This window comes from Oncorhynchus mykiss, chromosome 15, assembly GCF_013265735.2.
Source record: "Oncorhynchus mykiss isolate Arlee chromosome 15, USDA_OmykA_1.1, whole genome shotgun sequence".
Classification (NCBI taxonomy): domain Eukaryota; kingdom Metazoa; phylum Chordata; class Actinopteri; order Salmoniformes; family Salmonidae; genus Oncorhynchus; species Oncorhynchus mykiss.
In genome coordinates this window covers 62,286,525-62,309,755 of record NC_048579.1, presented here as the reverse complement: position 1 = coordinate 62,309,755, position 23,231 = coordinate 62,286,525, and the positions used below count along the sequence as shown (strand labels likewise).

Below are 23,231 nucleotides of genomic sequence, written 5' to 3'. Positions count from 1 at the left end.
TTTTGTTACCATAGCCCCTTACGCCACCCACCACTGCGACCTGTATGCTCTAGTCGGCTGGCCCTTGCTACATATTCATCTCCAGACCCACTGGCTCCAGGTCATCTATAAGTCTATGCTAGGTAAAGCTCCACCTTAGCTCACTGGTCACGAGAACAACATCCACCTGTAGCACGTGCTCCAGCAGGTATATCTCACTGGTCATCCCCAATGCCAACACCTGCTTTGGCCACCTTTCCTTCCAGTTCTCTGCTGCCAATGACTGGAACGAATTGCAAACATCGCTGAAGCTGGAGACGTATATTTCCCTCACTAACTTTAAACATCAGCTATCTGAGCAGCTAAAAGATCGCTGCAGCTGTACATAGCCCATCTGTAAACAGCCCACACAATCTACCTTCCTCATCCCCATATTGTTTTTAATTTACTTTTCTGCTCTTTTGCACACCAGTATTTCTACTTGCACATCACCATCTGCTCATTTATCACTCCAGTGTTAATTTTCTAAATTGTAATTACTTCGCTACTATGGCCTATTTATTTCCTACCTACCTCACGCCATTTGCACACACTGTATATAGACTTTATTTTTTTTGTATTGTGTTATTGACTGTAAGCTTGTTTATTCCATGTGTAACTCTTTGTTGTTGTATGTGTCGCACTGCTGTGCTTTATCTTGGCCAGGTCGCAGTTGTAAATGAGAACTTGTTCTCAACTAGCCTACCTGGTTAAATAAAGGTGAAATAAAAAATATATAAATTTAAAAAATAGCACATTATGACTTGTTTAGGACTCGAAACTCAAAGTCTAGGACTTGGGACTTGACTGTCTTGACTTGGGACTTGCCTTGGGACTTGAGTGTTAAAACTTGACTTACGTGTGACTTGTAAAACAATGACTTGGTCCCACCTCTGGTGTGTAGTACAGTATGGTGTAGAACCGAACAGTGCGTAGTACAGTATACTGTAGAACAGAACAGTGTGTAGTACAGTATAGTGTATAACATAATAGGGTGTAGTACAGCATAGTGTGTAGTAAAGAATAGTGTGCAGTACAGAATAGTGTAGAACAGAACAGTGTGTAGTACAGAATAGTGTATTAAACAACCGTGTATAGTACGGAATATTGTGTAGTACAGAATAGTGTGTAGTAGTACACAATAGCGTGTAGTACATAAGTGTGTCGCGCAAAATAGTGTAGTACATAGTGTGTAGTACAAAACAGTGTGTAGAACAGAATAGTGTGTTGTACAGAACAGTGTAGAACAGAATAGTGTGTGGTACATAGTGTGTAGTGCATAAGTGTGTAGCACAGAACAGTGTAGAACAGAATAGTGTGTAGTACATAATTGTGTAGTATATACTAGTGTGTAGTACAGAACAGTGTAGAACAGAATAGTGTGCAGTACAGAACAGTGTAGAACAGAATAGGGCGTAGTACAGTATAGTGTAGAACAGAATAGTGTGTAGTACAGTATAGTGTAAAACAGAACAGTGTAGAACAGAACAGTGTGTAGTATAGAACAGTGTAGAACAGAATAGTGTGTAGTACAGTATAGTGTAAAACAGAACAGTGTAGAACAGAATAGTGTGTAGTACATAATTGTGTAGTATATACAAGTGTGTAGTACAGAACAGTGTAGAACAGAATAGTGTGTAGTACAGTATAGTGTAGAACAGAACAGTGTGTAGTACAGAACAGTGTAGAACAGAATAGGGTGTAGTACAGTATAGTGTAGAACAGAACAGTGTGTAGTACAGTATTGTGTAGAACAGAACAGTGTAGAACAGAACAGTGTGTAGTATAGAACAGTGTAGAACAGAATAGTGTGTAGTACATAATTGTGTAGTATATACAAGTGTGTAGTACAGAACAGTGTAGAACAGAATAGGGCATAGTACAGAACAGTGTAGAACAGAATAGGGCATAGTACAGTATAGTGTAGAACAGAACAGTGTGTAGTACAGTATTGTGTAGAACAGAACAGTGTAGAACAGAACAGTGTAGAACAGAATAGGGTGTAGTACAGTATAGTGTAGAACAGAACAGTGTGTAATACAGAACAGTGTAGAACAGAATAGGGTGTAGTACAGTATAGTGTAGAACAGAACAGTATGTTGTCACCTGCTGGTTGACGCGGCAGTGTGAGGGCCCGTGGTGGACGAGGATACGGACGATGTCTACGTCTCCACGCCAGGCGGCCAGGTGCAAGGGGAAGCAGCCCTTACTGTCAGCCACATTGGTGGAGGCTTCAAACTGGAGCAACTTCAACACCACGTCCCTGAGGAGGAGAAGGAGGGAGGAGGAGGATGGGGGAGGATGGCGGAAGCGGAAGGGGATAGAGAGAGAGGAGAGCAGTAAGGGGAGTGAGAGAGCGAGGGAGAGAGGGAAGAGAATCAATAGAGAGGAGAAGGGGAAAGATTGTGAGAGAAAGGCAAGAAAGCGTAGAGAGAGAGAAAGCATAGAGAGAGAGAAAGCGTAGAGAGAGAGAAAGAGAGAAAAGGGAAACAGAGAAAGAGAGCGAGAAAGAAAGAAAATGGAAACAGAGCGAGAAGGGGGATAGAGAAAGAAAAGTACTTTACTTGGCCTGAATCATAATGCCAGCTGCATAACCAAGGCTGCCTTGAATGTTTAGAAGTGTGTGGATTAAAATCATTCAAATCATTAGCTGGATTGAAATTAACTCTTCACATTGAAAGAATTAAGTTTGTTGCTTCACCTTTTAGAACGCCACGTTCACATTGAGTGTGTCCCTAATGGCCCCTATTCCCGATATAGTGCACTACTACAGTATATAGGGAATACGGTGCAATTTAGGATGCATCCATTGTCAAAACTCAACGGTCTAAAAGTGTACAGTTAGATGGATAGTTCCCTCCTTGTTCCCCCTCATCTAAAGTTCTAAATCACTTCTCTAAGTGTACAGTTAGATGGATAGTTCCCTCCTTGTTCCCCCCTCATCTAAAGTTCTAAATCACTTCTCTAAGTGTACAGTTAGATGGATAGTTCCCTCCTTGTTCCCCCCTCATCTAAAGTTCTAAATCACTTCTCTAAGTGTACAGTTAGATGGATAGTTCCCTCCTTGTCCCCCCCTCATCTAAAGTTCTAAATCACTTCTCTAAGTGTACAGTTAGATGGATAGTTCCCTCCTTGTTCCCCCCTCATCTAAAGTTCTAAATCACTTCTCTAAGTGTACAGTTAGATGGATAGTTCCCTCCTTGTTCCCCCTCATCTAAAGTTCTAAATCACTTCTCTAAGTGTACAGTTAGATGGATAGTTCCCTCCTTGTTCCCCCTCATCTAAAGTTCTAAATCACTTCTCTAAGTGTACAGTTAGATGGATAGTTCCCTCCTTGTTCCCCCCTCATCTAAAGTTCTAAATCACTTCTCTAAGTGTACAGTTAGATGGATAGTTCCCTCCTTGTTCCCCCCTCATCTAAAGTTCTAAATCACTTCTCTAAGTGTACAGTTAGATGGATAGTTCCCTCCTTGTTCCCCCTCATCTAAAGTTCTAAATCACTTCTCTAAGTGTACAGTTGGATGGATAGTTCCCTCCTTGTTCCCCCTCATCTAAAGTTCTAAATCACTTCTCTAAGTGTACAGTTAGATGGATAGTTCCCTCCTTGTCCCCCCCTCATCTAAAGTTCTAAATCACTTCTCTAAGTGTACAGTTAGATGGATAGTTCCCTCCTTGTTCCCCCCTCATCTAAAGTTCTAAATCACTTCTCTAAGTGTACAGTTAGATGGATAGTTCCCTCCTTGTTCCCCCTCATCTAAAGTTCTAAATCACTTCTCTAAGTGTACAGTTAGATGGATAGTTCCCTCCTTGTTCCCCCTCATCTAAAGTTCTAAATCACTTCTCTAAGTGTACAGTTAGATGGATAGTTCCCTCCTTGTTCCCCCCTCATCTAAAGTTCTAAATCACTTCTCTAAGTGTACAGTTAGATGGATAGTTCCCTCCTTGTTCCCCCCTCATCTAAAGTTCTAAATCACTTCTCTAAGTGTACAGTTAGATGGATAGTTCCCTCCTTGTTCCCCCTCATCTAAAGTTCTAAATCACTTCTCTAAGTGTACAGTTGGATGGATAGTTCCCTCCTTGTTCCCCCTCATCTAAAGTTCTAAATCACTTCTCTAAGTGTACAGTTAGATGGTTAGTTCCCTCCTTGTTCTCCCCTCATCTAAAGTTCTAAATCACTTCTCTAAGTGTACAGTTAGATGGATAGTTCCCTCCTTGTTCCCCCTCATCTAAAGTTCTAAATCACTTCTCTAAGTGTACAGTTAGATGGTTAGTTCCCTCCTTGTTCCCCCTCATCTAAAGTTCTAAATCACTTCTCTAAGTGTACAGTTAGATGGATAGTTCCCTCCTTGTTCCCCCCTCATCTAAAGTTCTAAATCACTTCTCTAAGTGTACAGTTAGATGGATAGTTCCCTCCTTGTTCCCCCCTCATCTAAAGTTCTAAATCACTTCTCTAAGTGTACAGTTAGATGGATAGTTCCCTCCTTGTTCCCCCCTCATCTAAAGTTCTAAATCACTTCTCTAAGTGTACAGTTAGATGGATAGTTCCCTCCTTGTTCCCCCCTCATCTAAAGTTCTAAATCACTTCTCTAAGTGTACAGTTAGATGGTTAGTTCCCTCCTTGTTCCCCCTCATCTAAAGTTCTAAATCACTTCTCTAAGTGTACAGTTGGATGGATAGTTCCCTCCTTGTTCCCCCTCATCTAAAGTTCTAAATCACTTCTCTAAGTGTACAGTTAGATGGTTAGTTCCCTCCTTGTTCCCCCTCATCTAAAGTTCTAAATCACTTCTCTAAGTGTACAGTTAGATGGTTAGTTCCCTCCTTGTTCCCCCTCATCTAAAGTTCTAAATCAATTCTCTAAGTGTACAGTTAGATGGATAGTTCCCTCCTTGTTCCCCCCTCATCTAAAGTTCTAAATCACTTCTCTAAGTGTACAGTTAGATGGATAGTTCCCTCCTTGTTCCCCCCTCATCTAAAGTTCTAAATCACTTCTCTAAGTGTACAGTTAGATGGATAGTTCCCTCCTTGTTCCCCCTCATCTAAAGTTCTAAATCACTTCTCTAAGTGTACAGTTAGATGGTTAGTTCCCTCCGTGTTCCGCCCTCATCTAAAGTTCTAAATCACTTCTCTAAGTGTACAGTTAGATGGATAGTTCCCTCCTTGTTCCCCCCTCATCTAAAGTTCTAAATCACTTCTCTAAGTGTACAGTTAGATGGATAGTTCCCTCCTTGTTCCTCCCTCATCTAAAGTTCTAAATCACTTCTCTAGGTGTACAGTTAGATGGATAGTTCCCTCCTTGTTCCCCCCTCATCTAAAGTTCTAAATCACTTCTCTAAGTGTACAGTTAGATGGATAGTTCCCTCCTTGTTCCCCCTCATCTAAAGTTCTAAATCACTTCTCTAAGTGTACAGTTAGATGGATAGTTCCCTCCTTGTTCCCCCTCATCTAAAGTTCTAAATCACTTCTCTAAGTGTACAGTTAGATGGTTAGTTCCCTCCTTGTTCCCCCCTCATCTAAAGTTCTAAATCACTTCTCTAAGTGTACAGTTAGATGGTTAGTTCCCTCCTTGTTCCCCCTCATCTAAAGTTCTAAATCACTTCTCTAAGTGTACAGTTAGATGGATAGTTCCCTCCTTGTTCCCCCTCATCTAAAGTTCTAAATCACTTCTCTAAGTGTACAGTTAGATGGATAGTTCCCTCCTTGTTCCCCCTCATCTAAAGTTCTAAATCACTTCTCTAAGTGTACAGTTAGATGGATAGTTCCCTCCTTGTTCCCCCCTCATCTAAAGTTCTAAATCACTTCTCTAAGTGTACAGTTAGATGGATAGTTCCCTCCTTGTTCCCCCTCATCTAAAGTTCTAAATCACTTCTCTAAGTGTACAGTTAGATGGTTAGTTCCCTCCTTGTTCCTCCCTCATCTAAAGTTCTAAATCACTTATCTAAGTGTTGGTGACCTTGTTTTTCACTTGGAGCCTGTACTTTTCCCTCCTTCGCTCTCTCTCCCTTTATGTCTCTCTCTCTCCTTCTCTCCCTGCTTCACTCTCGCTCTCCCTTAATGTATCTCTCTCTCCTTCTCTCCCTGCTTCACTCTCCCTCTCCCTTAATGTCTCTCTCTCTCCTTCTCTCCCTGCTTCACTCCCTCTCCCTTAATGTCTCTCTCTCTCCTTCTCTCCCTGCTTCACTCTCGCTCTCCCTTAATGTCTCTCTCTCTCCTTCTCTCCCTGCTTCACTCTCCCTCTCCCTTAATGTCTCTCTCTCTCCTTCTCTCCCTGCTTCACTCTCCCTCTCCCTTAATGTCTCTCTCTCTCCTTCTCTCCCTGCTTCACTCTCCCTCTCCCTTAATGTCTCTCTCTCTCCTTCTCTCCCTGCTTCTCTCTCCCTCTCCCTTAATGTCTCTCTCTCTCCTTCTCTCCCTGCTTCTCTCTCCCTCTCCCTGCTTCACTCTCCCTCTCCCTTAATGTCTCTCTCTCTCCTTCTCTCCCTGCTTCACTCTCCCTCTCCCTTAATGTCTCTCTCTCTCCTTCTCTCCCTGCTTCACTCTCCCTCTCCCTTAATGTCTCTCTCTCTCCTTCTCTCCCTGCTTCTCTCTCCCTCTCCCTTAATGTCTCTCTCTCTCCTTCTCTCCCTGCTTCTCTCTCCCTCTCCCTTAATGTCTCTCTCTCTCCTTCTCTCCCTGCTTCTCTCTCCCTCTCCCTTTATGTCTCTCTCTCTCCTTCTCTCCCTGCTTCTCTCTCCCAATCCCTTAATGTCTCTCTCTCTCCTTCTCTCCCTGCTTCACTCTCCCTCTCCTACTGCAGCTGTTGGAAAGAAGGAAATCCACATTATTGCCTCCAAGGCACAGCATTAATCCGACAGTTTTGCTGAGCAGGGCTAGCCGTCAGACTCATCTTAATCCAACAGCAGGAAAAAGGGATTTGTGTTTGTGTGTGTGTGTGTGTGTGTGTGTGTATGTGTGTGTGAGGGAGAGAGAGAGAGCATGTGGAAAGGGGCTGGTGTGTGTGTGTGTGTGTGTGTGTGTGTGTGTGTGTGTGTGTGTGTGTGTGTGTGTGTGTGTGTGTGTGTGTGTGTGTGTGTGTGTGTGTGTGTGTGTGTGTGTGTGAGAGAGATCTGGTCAATATGGCATACAAATGTCAATTTTTTCAAACTTAGGGGAGATTCACAATATATATTGTTTCTGTTTTCTCTAAATCAGCTTTGTTGTACAATTAAAGGTCAACACACCGGATTTCAAACAGTCAGCAATGATCTAATGAATTCAGGACTTGACCAGACTAAATATAAACCTTCTACAACCGTAAGAGCCTCTAATAATGTAATCATTTTAATAAAATAGTTTAACATGCTTTTTTGCAATAAACACTAATCTGGCTTTCATGTGTTGGTGTGGATGTGTAAAGGGGAAGGTTAACAGTCACAGCAGAAGAGAAAGAGCCGAGACCAAGAAGACTACATGGCAACTAGCAGATATAAAAATTACTTGATTATTGTGATACAGGCATTTGGAATATCGCTGAAAAACATACATTTAAATTAATCTAATTTATTTGATATGTCACCCAGCCCTAGTGTGTGTGTGTGTGTGTGTGTGTGTGTGTGTGTGTGTCTGGAAAAGGCAATCACATTGCATTACACTCACAAGCATGCAAGCACACCGACAAACACTTCCTCACCCCCACCAGCCACCTCTCCACATACACACACACTCTTACCTGTGTCCGTTCAGTGATGCATGGTGGAGGGGTGTGTACCCTGAACTGTCTGCACAGTTCACATTCAAGCCTCTCCACATGCTGTGGACACAAGACAGACAGACTGTAAGCCAACACGCACCAAGACACAGTCCTTACAATGGTATGCTTTCCAATTTAACTTGATTTTTGTTTTCCTGTAATTGAAAATCACACTTAAGTCCACAACAGGCTTTCTATGTGTTGAGCACATGATCGTGATAGACACTGAAGTGCAAAGAGACACAATATAGAAGCCCTTTTCTTTTAGCCTGATCACAGATCTGTTTGTGCTTTAGCCACATCACAATGACCATCGGAGTCAGCAAGACAGTGCAAACAGATCTGGGACCAGTCTACCGTTGTTCTATGGGATGTGGGACCTCCAAAGGGCTAAGATTGGCATGTAACGGACTCGTTTTCCCATGACCTTCGAAGTCTCTCAAGTCAACTTCAATTTTAGGGGCTTTACTGACATGGGAAACATATGTTAACATTGCCAAAGCAAGTGAAATAGATAACAAAAGTGAATTAACAAATAAAACATTTACAGCAAACATTACACTCACAAAAGTTCCAAAATAATAAGACATTTCAAAAGTCAATATATACAAAGTTGAAGTCGGAAGTTCACATACACTTAGGTTGGAGTCATTAAAACTCGTTTTTCAACCACTCCATAAATTTCTTGTTAACAAACTATTGTTTTGGCAAGTCGGTTAGGACATCTACTTTGTGTATGACACAAGTAATTTTTCCAACAATTGTTTACAGACAGATTATTTCACTTATAATTCACTGTATCACAATTCCAGTGGGTCAGAAGTTTACATACACTAAGTTGACTGTGCCTTTTAAGGAGCTTGGAAAATTCCAGAAAATGATGTCATGGCTTTAGAAGCTTCTGATAGGCTAATTGACATAGTTTGAGTCAATTGGAGGTGTACCTGTGGATGTATTTCAAACTCAGTGCCTCTTTGCTTGACATCATGGGAAAAGGAAAAGAAATCAGCAAAGACCTCAGAAAAAAAATGTGTACACCTCCACAAGTCTGGTTCATCCTTGGGAGCAATTTCCAAACGCCTCATCTGTACAAACAATAGTATGCAAGTATAAACACCATGAGACCACACAGCCATCATACCACTCAGGAAGGAGACGCGTTCTGTCTCCTAGAGACGCAATAAAAAAAACAGACTATGGTTTGCAACTGCACATGGGAACAAAGATCATACTTTTTGGAGAAATGTCCTATGTTCTGATGAAACAAAAATAGAACTGTTTGCCATAATGACCATGGTTATGTTTGGAGGAATAAGGGAGAGGCTTGCAAGCTGAAAAACACCATCTCAACCATGGAGAACGAGGGTGGCAGCATCATGTTGTGGGGGTGCTTTGCTGCAGGAGGGACTGGTGCACTTCACAAAATAGATGGCATCATGAGGCAGGAAAATGATGTGGATATATTGAAGCAACATCTCAAGACATCAGTCAGGAAGTTAAAGCTTGGTCGCAAATGGGTCTTCCAAATGGACAATTTACCCAAGCATACTTCCAAAGTTGTGACAAAATGACGTAAGGACAACAAAGTCAAGGTATTGGAGTGGCCATCACAAAGCCCTGACCTCAATCCTATAGAAAATTTGTGGGCAGAACTGAAAAAGCGTGTGCGAGTAAGGAGGCCTATAAACCTGACTCAGTTATACCAGCTCTGTCAGGAGGAATGGACCAAAATTCGCCCAACTTATTGTGGGAAGCTTGTGGAAGGCTACCCAAAATGTTTGACACAAGTTAAACAATTTAAAGGCAATGCTACCAAATACTAATTGAGTGCATGTAAACTTCTGACCCACTGGGAATGTGACAAAAGAAATAAAATCAGAAAAAATCTCTACTATTATTCTGACATTTCACATTCTTAAAATAAAGTGGTGATCCTAACTGACTTAAGACAGGGAATTTTTACCAGGATTAAATGTCAGGAGTTGTGAAAAACTGAGTTTAAATGTATTTGGCCAAGGTGTATGTAAACTTCCGACTTCAACTGTATACAGTGTTGCAATGATGTGCAAATAGTTAAAGTACAGAAGGGAAAATAAATAAACAAATATAGGTTGTATTTACAATGGTGTTTGTTCTTAACTGGTTGCCCTTTCTTGTGGCAACAGCTCACAAATGGTGGTATTTCAGCCAATAGATATGGGAGTTTTTGAAAATTGGATTTGTTTTCAAATGTTTTGTGGATCTGTGTAATCTGAGGAAAATATAGGTCTCTGAAATGGTCGTACAGCTCAGTTTCCACCACATTTTGTGGGCGGTGGGCACATAGCCTGTCTTCTCTTGAGGTCTGCCATCTGCTGCCTTTCTCAATAGCAAGGCTATGCTGTATATAGTCAAAGCTTTCCTTAAGTTTGGGTCAGTCACAGTGGTCAGGTATTCTACCACTGTGTACTCTCTGTTTAAGACCAAATAGCATTGTAGTTTGTTCTGTTTTTTGGTAAATTCTTTCCAATGTTTCAAGTAATTATCTTTTTGTTTTCTCATGATTTGTTTGGGTCTAATTGTGTTGCTGTCCTGGGGCTCTGTTTGTGTTTGTGAACAGAGCCCCAGGACCAGCTTGCTTAGAGGACTCATCTCCAGGTTTATTTCTTTGTGGGTGACGGCTTTGTTATTGAAGATTTGGGAATTCGGCCTAATTCTGGTCTGCATGCATTATTTGGTGTTTGACGTTAAACACAGAGGATATTTTTGCAGAATTCTGCATGCAGTCTCAATTTGGTGTTTGTCCCATTTTGTGAATTATTGGTTTGTGAGTGGACCCCAGACCTCACAACCATGAAGGGCAATGGGTTCTATAACTGTTACAAGTTCTCTCTCTCTCTCACACACACACACACACACACAAAAGTAGAGCCAGATTTGGAGCTCTGCATCACGAGGCTTCGAAATGACAAAGTTCCACAGGAGAAATAGTACCTTTTTTTTTTACTCCACACACACACACAAATCTATAGACAGCCATCTGGTATATGTCCCTAGAATAGGGCATAACAACATCTCTTATAAGGGAAAGGAAAGGGGATACCACGTCTTCAGGGCCTGGAGAACAGTGGGTTGCTCAGGGTCAGAACGACAGATTTTCACCTTGTCAGCTTGGGGATTCGATCCAGCAACCTTTCGGTTACTGGCCCAAACAACACTACTAGCACTGCATCGTAGCAGGGGGGGAAGGGATTTAGTTTGCACTCACAGAGAGTGATTGACAGCTAACGTGGACAATCATGGGGCAGATAGGGATCAAACACGCTCCCTTACTGTACACATACATACCAACACACTGAATACACCAGACCAACCCACTGAATACACCAGACCAACACACTGAATACACCAGACCAACACACTGAATACACCAGACCAGACCAACACACTGAATACACCAGACCAACCCACTGAATATACCAGACCAACACACTGAATACACCAGACCAACACACTGAATACACCAGGCCAACCCACTGAATACACCAGGCCAACACACTGAATACACCAGGCCAACCCACTGAATACACCAGACCATACCAAAACACTGAATACACCAGGCCAACCCACTGAATACACCAGACCATACCAAAACACTGAATACACCAGGCCAACCCACTGAATACACCAGGCCAACACACTGAATACACCAGACCAACACACTGAATACACCAGACCATACCAAAACACTGAATACACCAGACCATACCAAAACACTGAATACACCAGACCATACCAACACACTGAATACACCAGACCATACCAAAACACTGAATACACCAGACCATACCAAAACACTGAATACACCAGACCATACCAACACACTGAATACACCAGACCATATCAAAACACTGAATACACCAGACCATACCAAAACACTGAATACACCAGACCATATCAAAACACTGAATACACCAGACCATACCAAAACACTGAATACACCAAACGATACCAACACACCAGACCATACCAAAACACTGAATACACCAGACCATACCAAAACACTGAATACACCAAACGATACCAACACACCAGACCATACCAAAACACTGAATACACCAGACCATACCAACACACTGAATACACCAGACCATACCAAAACACTGAATACACCAGGCCAACACACTGAATACACCAGACCAACACACTGAATACACCAGACCATACCAAAACACTGAATACACCAGACCATACCAACACACCAGACCATACCAAAACACTGAATACACCAGACCATATCAAAACACTGAATACACCAGACCATACCAAAACACTGAATACACCAGACCATACCAAAACACTGAATACACCAGACCATACCAACACACTGAATACACCAGACCATACCAAAACACTGAATACACCAGACCATTCCAAAACACTGAATACACCAGACCATACCAACACACTGAATACACCAGACCATATCAAAACACTGAATACACCAGACCATACCAAAACACTGAATACACCAGACCATATCAAAACACTGAATACACCAGACCATACCAAAACACTGAATACACCAAACGATACCAACACACCAGACCATATCAAAACACTGAATACACCAGACCATACCAAAACACTGAATACACCAAACGATACCAACACACCAGACCATACCAAAACACTGAATACACCAGACCATACCAACACACTGAATACACCAGACCATACCAAAACACTGAATACACCAGGCCAACACACTGAATACACCAGACCAACACACTGAATACACCAGACCATACCAAAACACTGAATACACCAGACCATACCAAAACACTGAATACACCAGACCATACCAAAACACTGAATACACCAGACCATACCAACACACTGAATACACCAGACCATACCAAAACACTGAATACACCAGACCATACCAAAACACTGAATACACCAGACCATACCAACACACTGAATACACCAGACCATATCAAAACACTGAATACACCAGACCATACCAAAACACTGAATACACCAGACCATATCAAAACACTGAATACACCAGACCATACCAAAACACTGAATACACCAAACGATACCAACACACCAGACCATATCAAAACACTGAATACACCAGACCATACCAAAACACTGAATACACCAAACGATACCAACACACCAGACCATACCAAAACACTGAATACACCAGACCATACCAACACACTGAATACACCAGACCATACCAAAACACTGAATACACCAGGCCAACACACTGAATACACCAGACCAACACACTGAATACACCAGACCATACCAAAACACTGAATACACCAGACCATACCAACACACCAGACCATACCAAAACACTGAATACACCAGACCATATCAAAACACTGAATACACCAGACCATACCAAAACACTGAATACACCAGACCATACCAACACACTGAATACACCAGACCATATCAAAACACTGAATACACCAGACCATACCAAAACACTGAATACACCAGACCATACCAACACACCAGACCATACCAAAACACTGAATACACCAGACCATACCAACACACTGAATACACCAGACCATACCAAAACACTGAATACACCAGGCCAACACACTGAATACACCAGACCAGGCCAACACACTGAATACACCAGACCAGGCCAACACACTGAATACACCAGACCATACCAACACACTGAATACACCAGACCAACACACTGAATACACCAGACCAACACACTGAATACACCAGAACAACACACTGAATACACCAGAACAACACACTGAAAACACCAGACCAACACACTGAAAACACCAGGCCAACCCACTGAATACACCAGGCCAACCCACTGAATACACCAGGCCAACCCACTGAATACACCAGGCCAACCCACTGAATACACCAGGCCAACCCACTGAATACACCAGGCCAACACACTGAATACACCAGACCAACACACTGAATACACCAGACCAACCCACTGAATACACCAGACCAACACACTGAATACACCAGACCAACCCACTGAATACACCAGACCAGACACCATACAGCACTCGCATACACACACATGCTCTCTCTAGAAATGAACAGAGCACACACACACACACACACACACACGGGCCTACTATTCACATACACATCCTTGACACACCCAAAGCATACAAACACACACACATACATACAACCTTCACACTAACACCCCTCGCACACACCCTTCACATGAACAACACTCTGATACAAACACACCTCCCTCGTGTATAAACACAGTGACTGTATGAGAGAGTGTATGAGTCCTTTAGGTGGGACCAGGTGTGAGATAATATGGGGTGACTGGCCACACCCACAACCAAGAGCCTTTAGATAAAGGTGTAATCTGTACATTTGAGAAAACAAAATAAAAAGTGATTTCAAAAATATGGGTGTTTGTTCACACACCTTGGGTAGTTCCTCCATAGAGGACCATTCAGAACAGGAAACTAAGACACACTGGTACTCCCCAAAATGATGTAATGGGTCTCAGACCATCACAGGGCTAAGAGTGTTAATTTCATATTCTACATTCTATTTCATATTCTACGTTCTATTCAAGTTCACATTGTATTCTAGCCCACATTCTACATTCTATTCTACATCCTAGACTGCATTCTGTCACAATTTATTAAATTCAACATATTTTTCACAGTCTACATTCTATTTTACGTTATTTCACGTTCTACACTATTCTATTGCACATTCAACATTATATTCTACTTCCCATTCTATTTCATGTTCTACATTCTATTTCAACAGTCTTATATTTTCCATCTGGCACTCTATTGCACATTCCACAGCCAATTCCCTCGTCTCCCCCAAGCATTGTCTTGCAGTGGGCTCTATTCTCTTCTACTGTGCTTTCACGATGTGCACAAAAGGCAAGAAGCCATCCTCAAATTGAATTAGGGAGAAACATTAGATTAGAAATACATGTAAACATTCTTGTAGACTAGACGTCTGCTTATTTGGAGATTAGAGAAATATGCAGACTATGTCCTGTCTACTGCCCTTAGTCACAACCTCTCTGTCGTTCCTCTCTCTCCATCACACCCCCCTCTCCCCGTCACCCCCCCTCTCTCCGTCACACCCCCCCTCTCCCTGCCCCCCCCCTCTCCCCGTCACACCCCCCCTCTCCCCGTCACCCCCCCCCCTCCCCGTCACCCCCCCCCTCTCCGTCACCCCCCCTCCCCGTCACCCCCCCCTCTCCTCTGTCACCCCCCCCTCTCTCAGTCACCCCCCCTCCCCGTCACACCCCCCCTCTCCCCGTCACACCCCCCCCTCCCCGTCACCCCCCCCTCCCCGTCACCCCCCCCCCCCCTCCCCGTCACCCCCCCCTCTCCGTCACCCCCCCCCCCCCCCCTCTGTCACCCCCCCCCCCCCCCCTCTGTCACCCCCCCCCCCTCTCCCAGTCACCCCCCCTCTCTGTCACCCCCACCTCTCTGTCGCCCCCCCTCTCTCCATCTGTTACCGAAGAAAGTGGACTTCTCAATATTGGTAGGCCAGTCACCACACCCTAACAAACAGCCGGAATAGTATACAGGCAGGCCAGTCACCACACCCTAACAAACAGCCGGAATAGTATACAGGTAGGCCAGTCACCACACCCTAACAAACAGCCGGAATAGTATACAGGTAGGCCAGTCACCACACCCTAACAAACAGCCTGAATAGTATACAGGTAGGCCAGTCACCACACCCTAACAAACAGCCGGAATAGTATACAGGTAGGCCAGTCACCACACCCTAACAAACAGCCTGAATAGTATACAGGTAGGCCAGTCACCACACCCTAACAAACAGCCGGAATAGTATACAGGTAGGCCAGTCACCACACCCTAACAAACAGCCTGAATAGTATACAGGTAGGCCAGTCACCACACCCTAACAAACAGCCGGAATAGTATACAGGTAGGCCAGTCACCGCAAATAAATCATTACCAGTTAAATGTACAGACCAACAAAATATTGTTTTGTATTAAAACTTTTCTGAAATATTATAACACAATATGCAAATAAAACAATATGCATGTGCCTATACTGACAATCTACTTTTCTGGTCGGTAACGCATATTTTTTTATATTAAAAAACAACTTATGAATTCATTTATTTTATTCATCCATAACCGTCATTTACATGGTTATATAAAATAATTATGCCAGCCCCCCAAAACATACCAACTTTTAGGACTATCATAACACTCTTCTCATATTTCTATCTGAAAAACAGTACTACCAAGTATAAGAAACAACTTTCAGCAGATCTTTTCCAAGATCCTCTGAACCAGAACAGATCATAGCCAAGATATCAACAACGGCTTCTGTAAAAGTCTGAAGAACACATCAGAACAAACAAAACGCTTCTGAAGCAAAGACATGATACATGAATATCCACCACAACCGTTATGAATGTTGCAGATATCATAATGGTGACCAGGAAAAAGGGAGAAACCACTGATATACCATATAAAACCTTGATGACAGTTAACTTCAGAGAGACATCAGGAAGATGATCCAATGTTAGGTGGATGTTTTACAAAAACCTCTCCTAAATAAAACAAAGGGTGTAACATTGTCCCAGTCACCCCCTATCCTTTCATGACTGGAGACACTTCAATTTGGTCTGTATCGCTTCATTAACATCTCACCTTCCTAATCAACACTGGGGGACAGCTGTGTGTGGAGAAACAAGCTTTGTGCGCTCTACCAAAAGGCCATGAAATTACTTTTTTTTTTTTTGACTTGGCCTCCTATTAAAAACGTTTCCAATAAAGCTGAACTCCAACATACAGACCTTCAGGATAATTATTCATGTGGTTTCATTGGCTTTATTAATGTGGTTTCATGACTAACTTTATTTGGGCATGATTAGGTTGACGTTCCCACGGAATCGCCCTATAGCCTCTAACAGGAAATCAAAGTGGACATGAAAATGACAGGAATGACAGGAAATCAAAGTGAAAACGTAAGGGACTGGTGAGGAGATCGAAGTGGACACGAAAACGTAAGGGACTGGTGAGGAGATCGAAGGAGTGGAAGAAGGAAGATTTTCCTCATTTCCTGCTTGTGTGTTACTGGTTGTTGGTAGCAGCTGTGGGAAGGTAACAGCACTGGAGGGACACACTAATTAACCTGACCGAGGTGGTGGGCTGACACCCACACACACCAACACACACATGTCGTCAATATTTTCACACATTCTTAAACTCTTACAGGTATAAATAAATAGACACACGAGGAAAACCCCTATCTACAGCCCAGATTGAATTCACCTCCCATCCCCAGATACATGCAGCTCCAGGGCAGTAAATGCTGCTTGAGACACCGTAATGCCATTACCAGACGTGTGAGAGACGGGGGTGAATCAGTCACACTCAGTGTGTGGGTGTAAAGGTCTGGAATATGCACGCATTTAAAAAGACACACACAGAGACAAAACAGTGCATTGAAACGTTGATTCACATATCATATATAGAGAATTTATACCGTGTTCTAGCAAACAAAAACCCACTGAACTTTCACTTCAAAGCTAAGAAGTGTATAGGCATATGTCTCATGTTAAACCACACGCTAAATCCAATGGATGAGATGAACACACACACACAAACCCCTACAACACCACGATGTGACATAGTCTTATAAGCCCATGTGCATGACACTATAATGAAATGAAGAAAGACAAACACACAACCTCAAGCATTTCTTCAAACTAATGTTTTATGAAAATCTCATATTACACAATCTCATCTTCTGCTTTACTGAATTATAAATCCATCCCTAAACCTGACTTAGAGAGAAGTGGTGTTTCTAAACCTACAACACATCTCAATTAGACAGACAAACACACACGTCACAATTCAACAAACACACACGTCACAATTCAACAAACACACACGTCACAATTCAACAAACACACACACACACACACACACACACACACACAGACCAGTGCACTGGCAACCATCTAATGGCCAGTAACATGCTCAATAGGGTCAAGGTTGTGACATCACAGGGTCATTCCACCTCAAAAAGCACAATCAATAGGATATTGACAACCACCATCTCAGTTAGAAACAGATAAGATTAGCATTTCTGAAACATTATTTTGTTGAAATCTAATTTGATCTGAGAAATTCAACTAATTAATTGTAACCAAAATTGGCCATTTTAATTTAAGGGATTCATATAATCTCCATGCCAATCCTACTCCAACAACTAGTATACAGTATGAGTTTTCTATGTTGACAAGTAGTATGGAGCTGTGGCTTGGAGTATTGCTTCTTCATCCTTTTGAAATAAATTCCCTGAGAATCTGCTGATGTTTTTTCCCCTGTTCAGATAAATTAGCCATTGAAGTCGCACCGTTTGATAAATGTGGCTGGTCTCGTGCTTATTAAATGGATCACAACATTTTCTTTGCAATTTAGGGTCGAAAAACCAATAGCTTTCAATCATCATGATAAAATACATTGTTTGGCCAGCCTCACGATTATTATAATAATGATAATAATGATAATCATCCCTTCAAAAAAGCTCTGAATTGGTTAGACCATTCCTGGTGAACAAACCATTAGGCTACAGTAGTTGGTCTCTAATGGTCTTCATTGGTAAAAGTCCCAAACAGACACTGTATAGTGTTCCGTAATGGTACTGGATTGAGTTTAATGGTAAATGTTAATATTATTTTATTAGAGATTGCACAACATTTTAGTCACTAGCCCAGTTCTCCATCAGTGTTAGTAAGAAAAGCCTTCATATGAGAATTGCAAAATAGCGATAGCCCTGCCAGAGAGCTGCCATTTGTTGGACTATTCAAGGTGGGTTGTTTTGAAGCATTAGGTTTGTTTATTTATATTCAACCTTTATTTAACTAGGCAAGTCAGTTAAGAACAAATTCTTATTTACAATGACGGCCTAAGTGCTAAGAGAAGGACAAAATGAACTGCGTTCATGGAGGACTGGCTTGACTTGTGAGGATGACTAAACAATTCATTTTCATCATGAGCAAAGGTTATTGGTTTTCTACCCACAGTGGAAAAATGTTGTGATCCATTTAATAAACGGTGTGGCAGCAGCAGGAACAGCGGCATCTAGTGGCAAAACCTGGTACTTTCACACTAATTTACACAAGCGACTTCAATGGCTAATTTATCTGAACAGGGGAAAAAACATCAGCAGATTCTCAGGGAATATATTTCAAAAGGATGAAGAAGCAATACTCCAAGCCACAGCTCCATACTACTTGTCAGACATAGTGAATGTATACAGTATACTGGTTGTTGGGGAAGGACTGGCGTGGGAGGTCCATGGAACATTTTATTGGATTCCTCATGTCTTACTCAATGGGAAGAAAAAGTTCAGTCCCAATCGGATTTTGGGATTATATTTATTGAATATTATGTGAATTTTATAGATCCAAAAGGGCCAGTTTGGGTGCAATCAAATTAGCTTCATTTCTCAGAGATCAAATGAAATTTCAAAAAAATAATGTTGCAGGAATACTAATCTTATCTGTTTCTCAGTAAGGATTCCAGAACAAATCTGTGATGGTGGGTGTCAGAGCCTGCTGAAATGATATGGAACGACTCCACAGGAAGTTATTCATTAGGAGATCAAACTGCCCTCTGATCCACTTCACTCACTCACTCACCCACACACACAGTGACTGGCAGGAGCAACTGACCCCTTTCTTGCATTCCGACTCTACAATAATGAAAACCAGACACGGTCAATCGATAGCCGCAGTACAAGCCCCATCACCCTGGGATTCAGGAAGTCTATTGATGGGCTTTGATCATTGACCATCTTGTCATCCTGCCGGTCAGTTTGTCAGTGGGAGAGGGACACAGGATGTGACAGGGTTGCATCGTGAATGACACCCTATTTCATATACACAGAGTAGATAAAACATGAACTGTTTCCATGAATGGGGTCTGGTGCCAGGCGCACCGGCTTGTGTGTCAAAAACTGCCACGCTGCTGGGTTTTTACGCTTAACAGTTTCACATGTGTATCAAGAATGGTCCACCACCCAAAGGACATCCAGCCAACTTAACACAACTGTGGGAAGCATTGGAGTCAACATGGACCAGCATCCGTGGAACGCTTTCTACACCTTGTAGAGTCTATGCCCTGATGAATTGAGGCTGTTCTGAGGGAAAAAGGGGATGATGAAACTCAATATTAGGAAGGTGTTCTTAAAGGTTTGTATATTCAGCGTATACTGCACTACTTTTGACCAGGGCCCATAAGGCAAAAGTAGTGCACTACATAGGGAATAGGGTGCCAATTAGGATGCAAACATGTAGTGATGTGGCATTTCTGGTTTCCTTAGTAAATGTGGGACAATGCCTTGAGGCTTTAGCAGGTAAATGCCCTGAGTGGCTACGCTAATGAGTTGGAATTACTCAACACAGAGAATTCATGAAATGATCATCTCGATTTGTCTGAGAGGGACTTTGTTTCTATAGGAGGTGAATTGTCCGACAGAGTGAAGTACCCTCTGTTGGTCCTAGTCGGACAATACCTGCTGGGTCTTGGTTGTCAAACCGCAAAAAAACACCAATTCAATATACCACCTCTTTGAAGCTACTGTTCACACACACACACACACACACTTCCAGATGTGTTTGACCTATTACTCCTCTCATAGATAATCTCCTCGCAATACATTGAGCAGTGTTAAATTTTAACACCATCTTAGCGTACATATGGTCCCACTCTACAGAGTGTAAAAAGTACTCAGATTATAGTGTTACATTGTGATTTCTAATGTAACACTCCATAGTGCAAAAAAATAACACTGCATTACACTTGCCAGTGTTACTCAAATGTAACACTATGGGGTAATTAACACTCAGTGTTATTTCTATTCAACACTTGTGCTGATCTAGAGTTAACTCCTATTAGTGTTAAACAAAAACACTGTTACAGGCAGTCATTTTGGTTGTTGTTTTAAAGGGTAATTCCCCTTTAGACGTCATGTTCATTATCTCCAGCACAATATCAGTGTCTACATACTGCACGTGTAAATGGCGCATTTCAACATTCTGTACTGTCAAATTGTATTGGGCGCATGCACATACAGTGCCTTGCGAAAGTATTCGGCCCCCTTGAACTTTGCGACCTTTTGCCACATTTCAGGCTTCAAACATAAAGATATAAAACTGTATTTTTTTTGTGAAGAATCAACAACAAGTGGGACACAATCATGAAGTGGAACGACATTTATTGGATATTTCAAACTTTTTTAACAAATCAAAAACTGAAAAATTGGGCGTGCAAAATTATTCAGCCCCCTTAAGTTAATACTTTGTAGCGCCACCTTTTGCTGCGATTACAGCTGTAAGTCGCTTGGGGTATGTCTCTATCAGTTTTGCACATCGAGAGACTGACATTTTTTCCCATTCCTCCTTGCAAAACAGCTCGAGCTCAGTGAGGTTGGATGGAGAGCATTTGGGAACAGCAGTTTTCAGTTCTTTCCACAGATTCTCGATTGGATTCAGGTCTGGACTTTGACTTGGCCATTCTAACACCTGGATATGTTTATTTTTGAACCATTCCATTGTAGATTTTGCTTTATGTTTTGGATCATTGTCTTGTTGGAAGACAAATCTCCGTCCCAGTCTCAGGTCTTTTGCAGATTCCATCAGGTTTTCTTCCAGAATGGTCCTGTATTTGGCTCCATCCATCTCCCCATCAATTTTAACCATCTTCCCTGTCCCTGCTGAAGAAAAGCAGGCCCAAACCATGATGCTGCCACCACCATGTTTGACAGTGGGAATGGTGTGTTCAGCTGTGTTGCTTTTACGCCAAACATAACGTTTTGCATTGTTGCCAAAAAGTTACATTTTGGTTTCATCTGACCAGAGCACCTTCTTCCACATGTTTGGTGTGTCTCCCAGGTGGCTTGTGGCAAACTTTAAACAACACTTTTTATGGATATCTTTAAGAAATGGCTTTCTTCTTGCCACTCTTCCATAAAGGCCAGATTTGTGCAATATACGACTGATTGTTGTCCTATGGACAGAGTCTCCCACCTCAGCTGTAGATCGCTGCAGGTCATCCAGAGTGATCATGGGCCTCTTGGCTGCATCTCTGATCAGTCTTCTCCTTGTATGAGCTGAAGAACATGATACATGATACAGCCCGACAGGATGCTCTCGATTGTGCATCTGTAAAAGTTTGTCAGGGTTTGGGGTGACAAGCCACATTTATTTAGCCTCCTGAGGCTGTGTGGGTGGACCTTTTCAGTTTGTCTGTGATGTGTACACCCAGGAACTTAAAACTGTCCACCTTCTCCACTGCTGTCCCTTCGGTGTGGATAGGGGGGTGCTCTCTCTGTTGTTCCTGAAGTCCACAATCATCTTCTTTGTTTGTTGACGTTGAGTGAGTGGTTGTTTTCCTGACACCACACTCCGAGTGCCCTCACCTCCTCCCTGTAGGTTGTCTCGTAGTTTTTGGTGCTCAAGCCCACTACTGTTGTGTTGTCTGCAAACTTGATGACTGAGTTGGAGCCATGCATGGCCACGCAGTCGTGGGTGAACAGGGAGTACAGGAGAGGGATGAGCACACACCCTTGTGGGGCCCAAGTGGACCTAGTGAATGACCTGCAGAGAGCTGGGACCAAAGTAACAAAGCCTACCATCAGTAACACACTACGCCGCCAGGGACTCAAATCCTGCAGTGCCAGAGCCAGTACATGTCCAGGCCCGTCTGAAGTTTGCTAGAGAGCATTTGGATGATCCAGAAGAAGATTGGGAGAATGTCATATGGTCAGATTAAACCAAAATATAACTTTTTGGTAAAAACTAAACTCGTCGTGTTTGGAGGACAAAGAATGCTGAGTTGCATCCAAAGAACACCATACCTACTATGAAGCATGGGGGTGGAAACATCATGCTTTGGGGCTGTTTTTCTGCAAAGGGACCAGGACGACTGATCCGTGTAAAGGAAAGAATGAATGGGGCATTCAAGGGCATTGAAGATGAAACGTGGCTGGGTCTTTCAGCATGACAATGATCCCAAACACACCGCCCGGGCAACGAAGGAGTGGCTTCATAAGAAGCATTTCAAGGTCCTGGAGTGGCCTAGCCAGTCTCCAGATCTCAACCCCATAGAAAATCTTTGGAGGGAGTTGAAAGCGTGTTGCCCAGCAACAGCCCCAAAACATCACTGCTCTAGAGGAGATCTGCATGGAGGAATGAGCCAAAATACCAGCAACAGTGTGTGAAAACCTTGTGAAGACTTACAGAAAACGTTTGACCTCTGTCATTGCCAACAAAGGGTATATAACAGTAAAAGTATTGAGATGAACTTTTGTTATTGACCAAATACTTACTGACCAAATACTAATTTGCAAATAAATTCATTAAAAATCCTACAATGTGATTTTCTGGATTTTGTCTGTCATAGTTGAAGTGTACCTATGATAAAAATTACAGGCCTCTCTCATCTTT

The 23,231-nt window shown here is 42.5% G+C and overlaps 1 protein-coding gene across 4 annotated transcripts in view; it reads right to left on the bottom strand.

Annotated features, from left to right (window-relative positions):
- The window catches only part of LOC110490567 (ankyrin repeat and sterile alpha motif domain-containing protein 1B), a 358,461-nt gene that overhangs the window by 279,977 nt on the left and 55,253 nt on the right, over positions 1–23,231 (bottom strand). For all 4 annotated transcript variants that reach the window (XM_036944931.1, XM_036944932.1, XM_036944930.1 and 1 more), the window contains exons 2-3: positions 7,724–7,804; positions 2,125–2,281 (exon numbers count right to left, since the gene is read on the bottom strand). In XM_036944931.1, the coding sequence (XP_036800826.1) occupies positions 2,125–2,281; positions 7,724–7,804 (238 nt within the window). The remainder of the gene's footprint in view (positions 1–2,124; positions 2,282–7,723; positions 7,805–23,231) is intronic.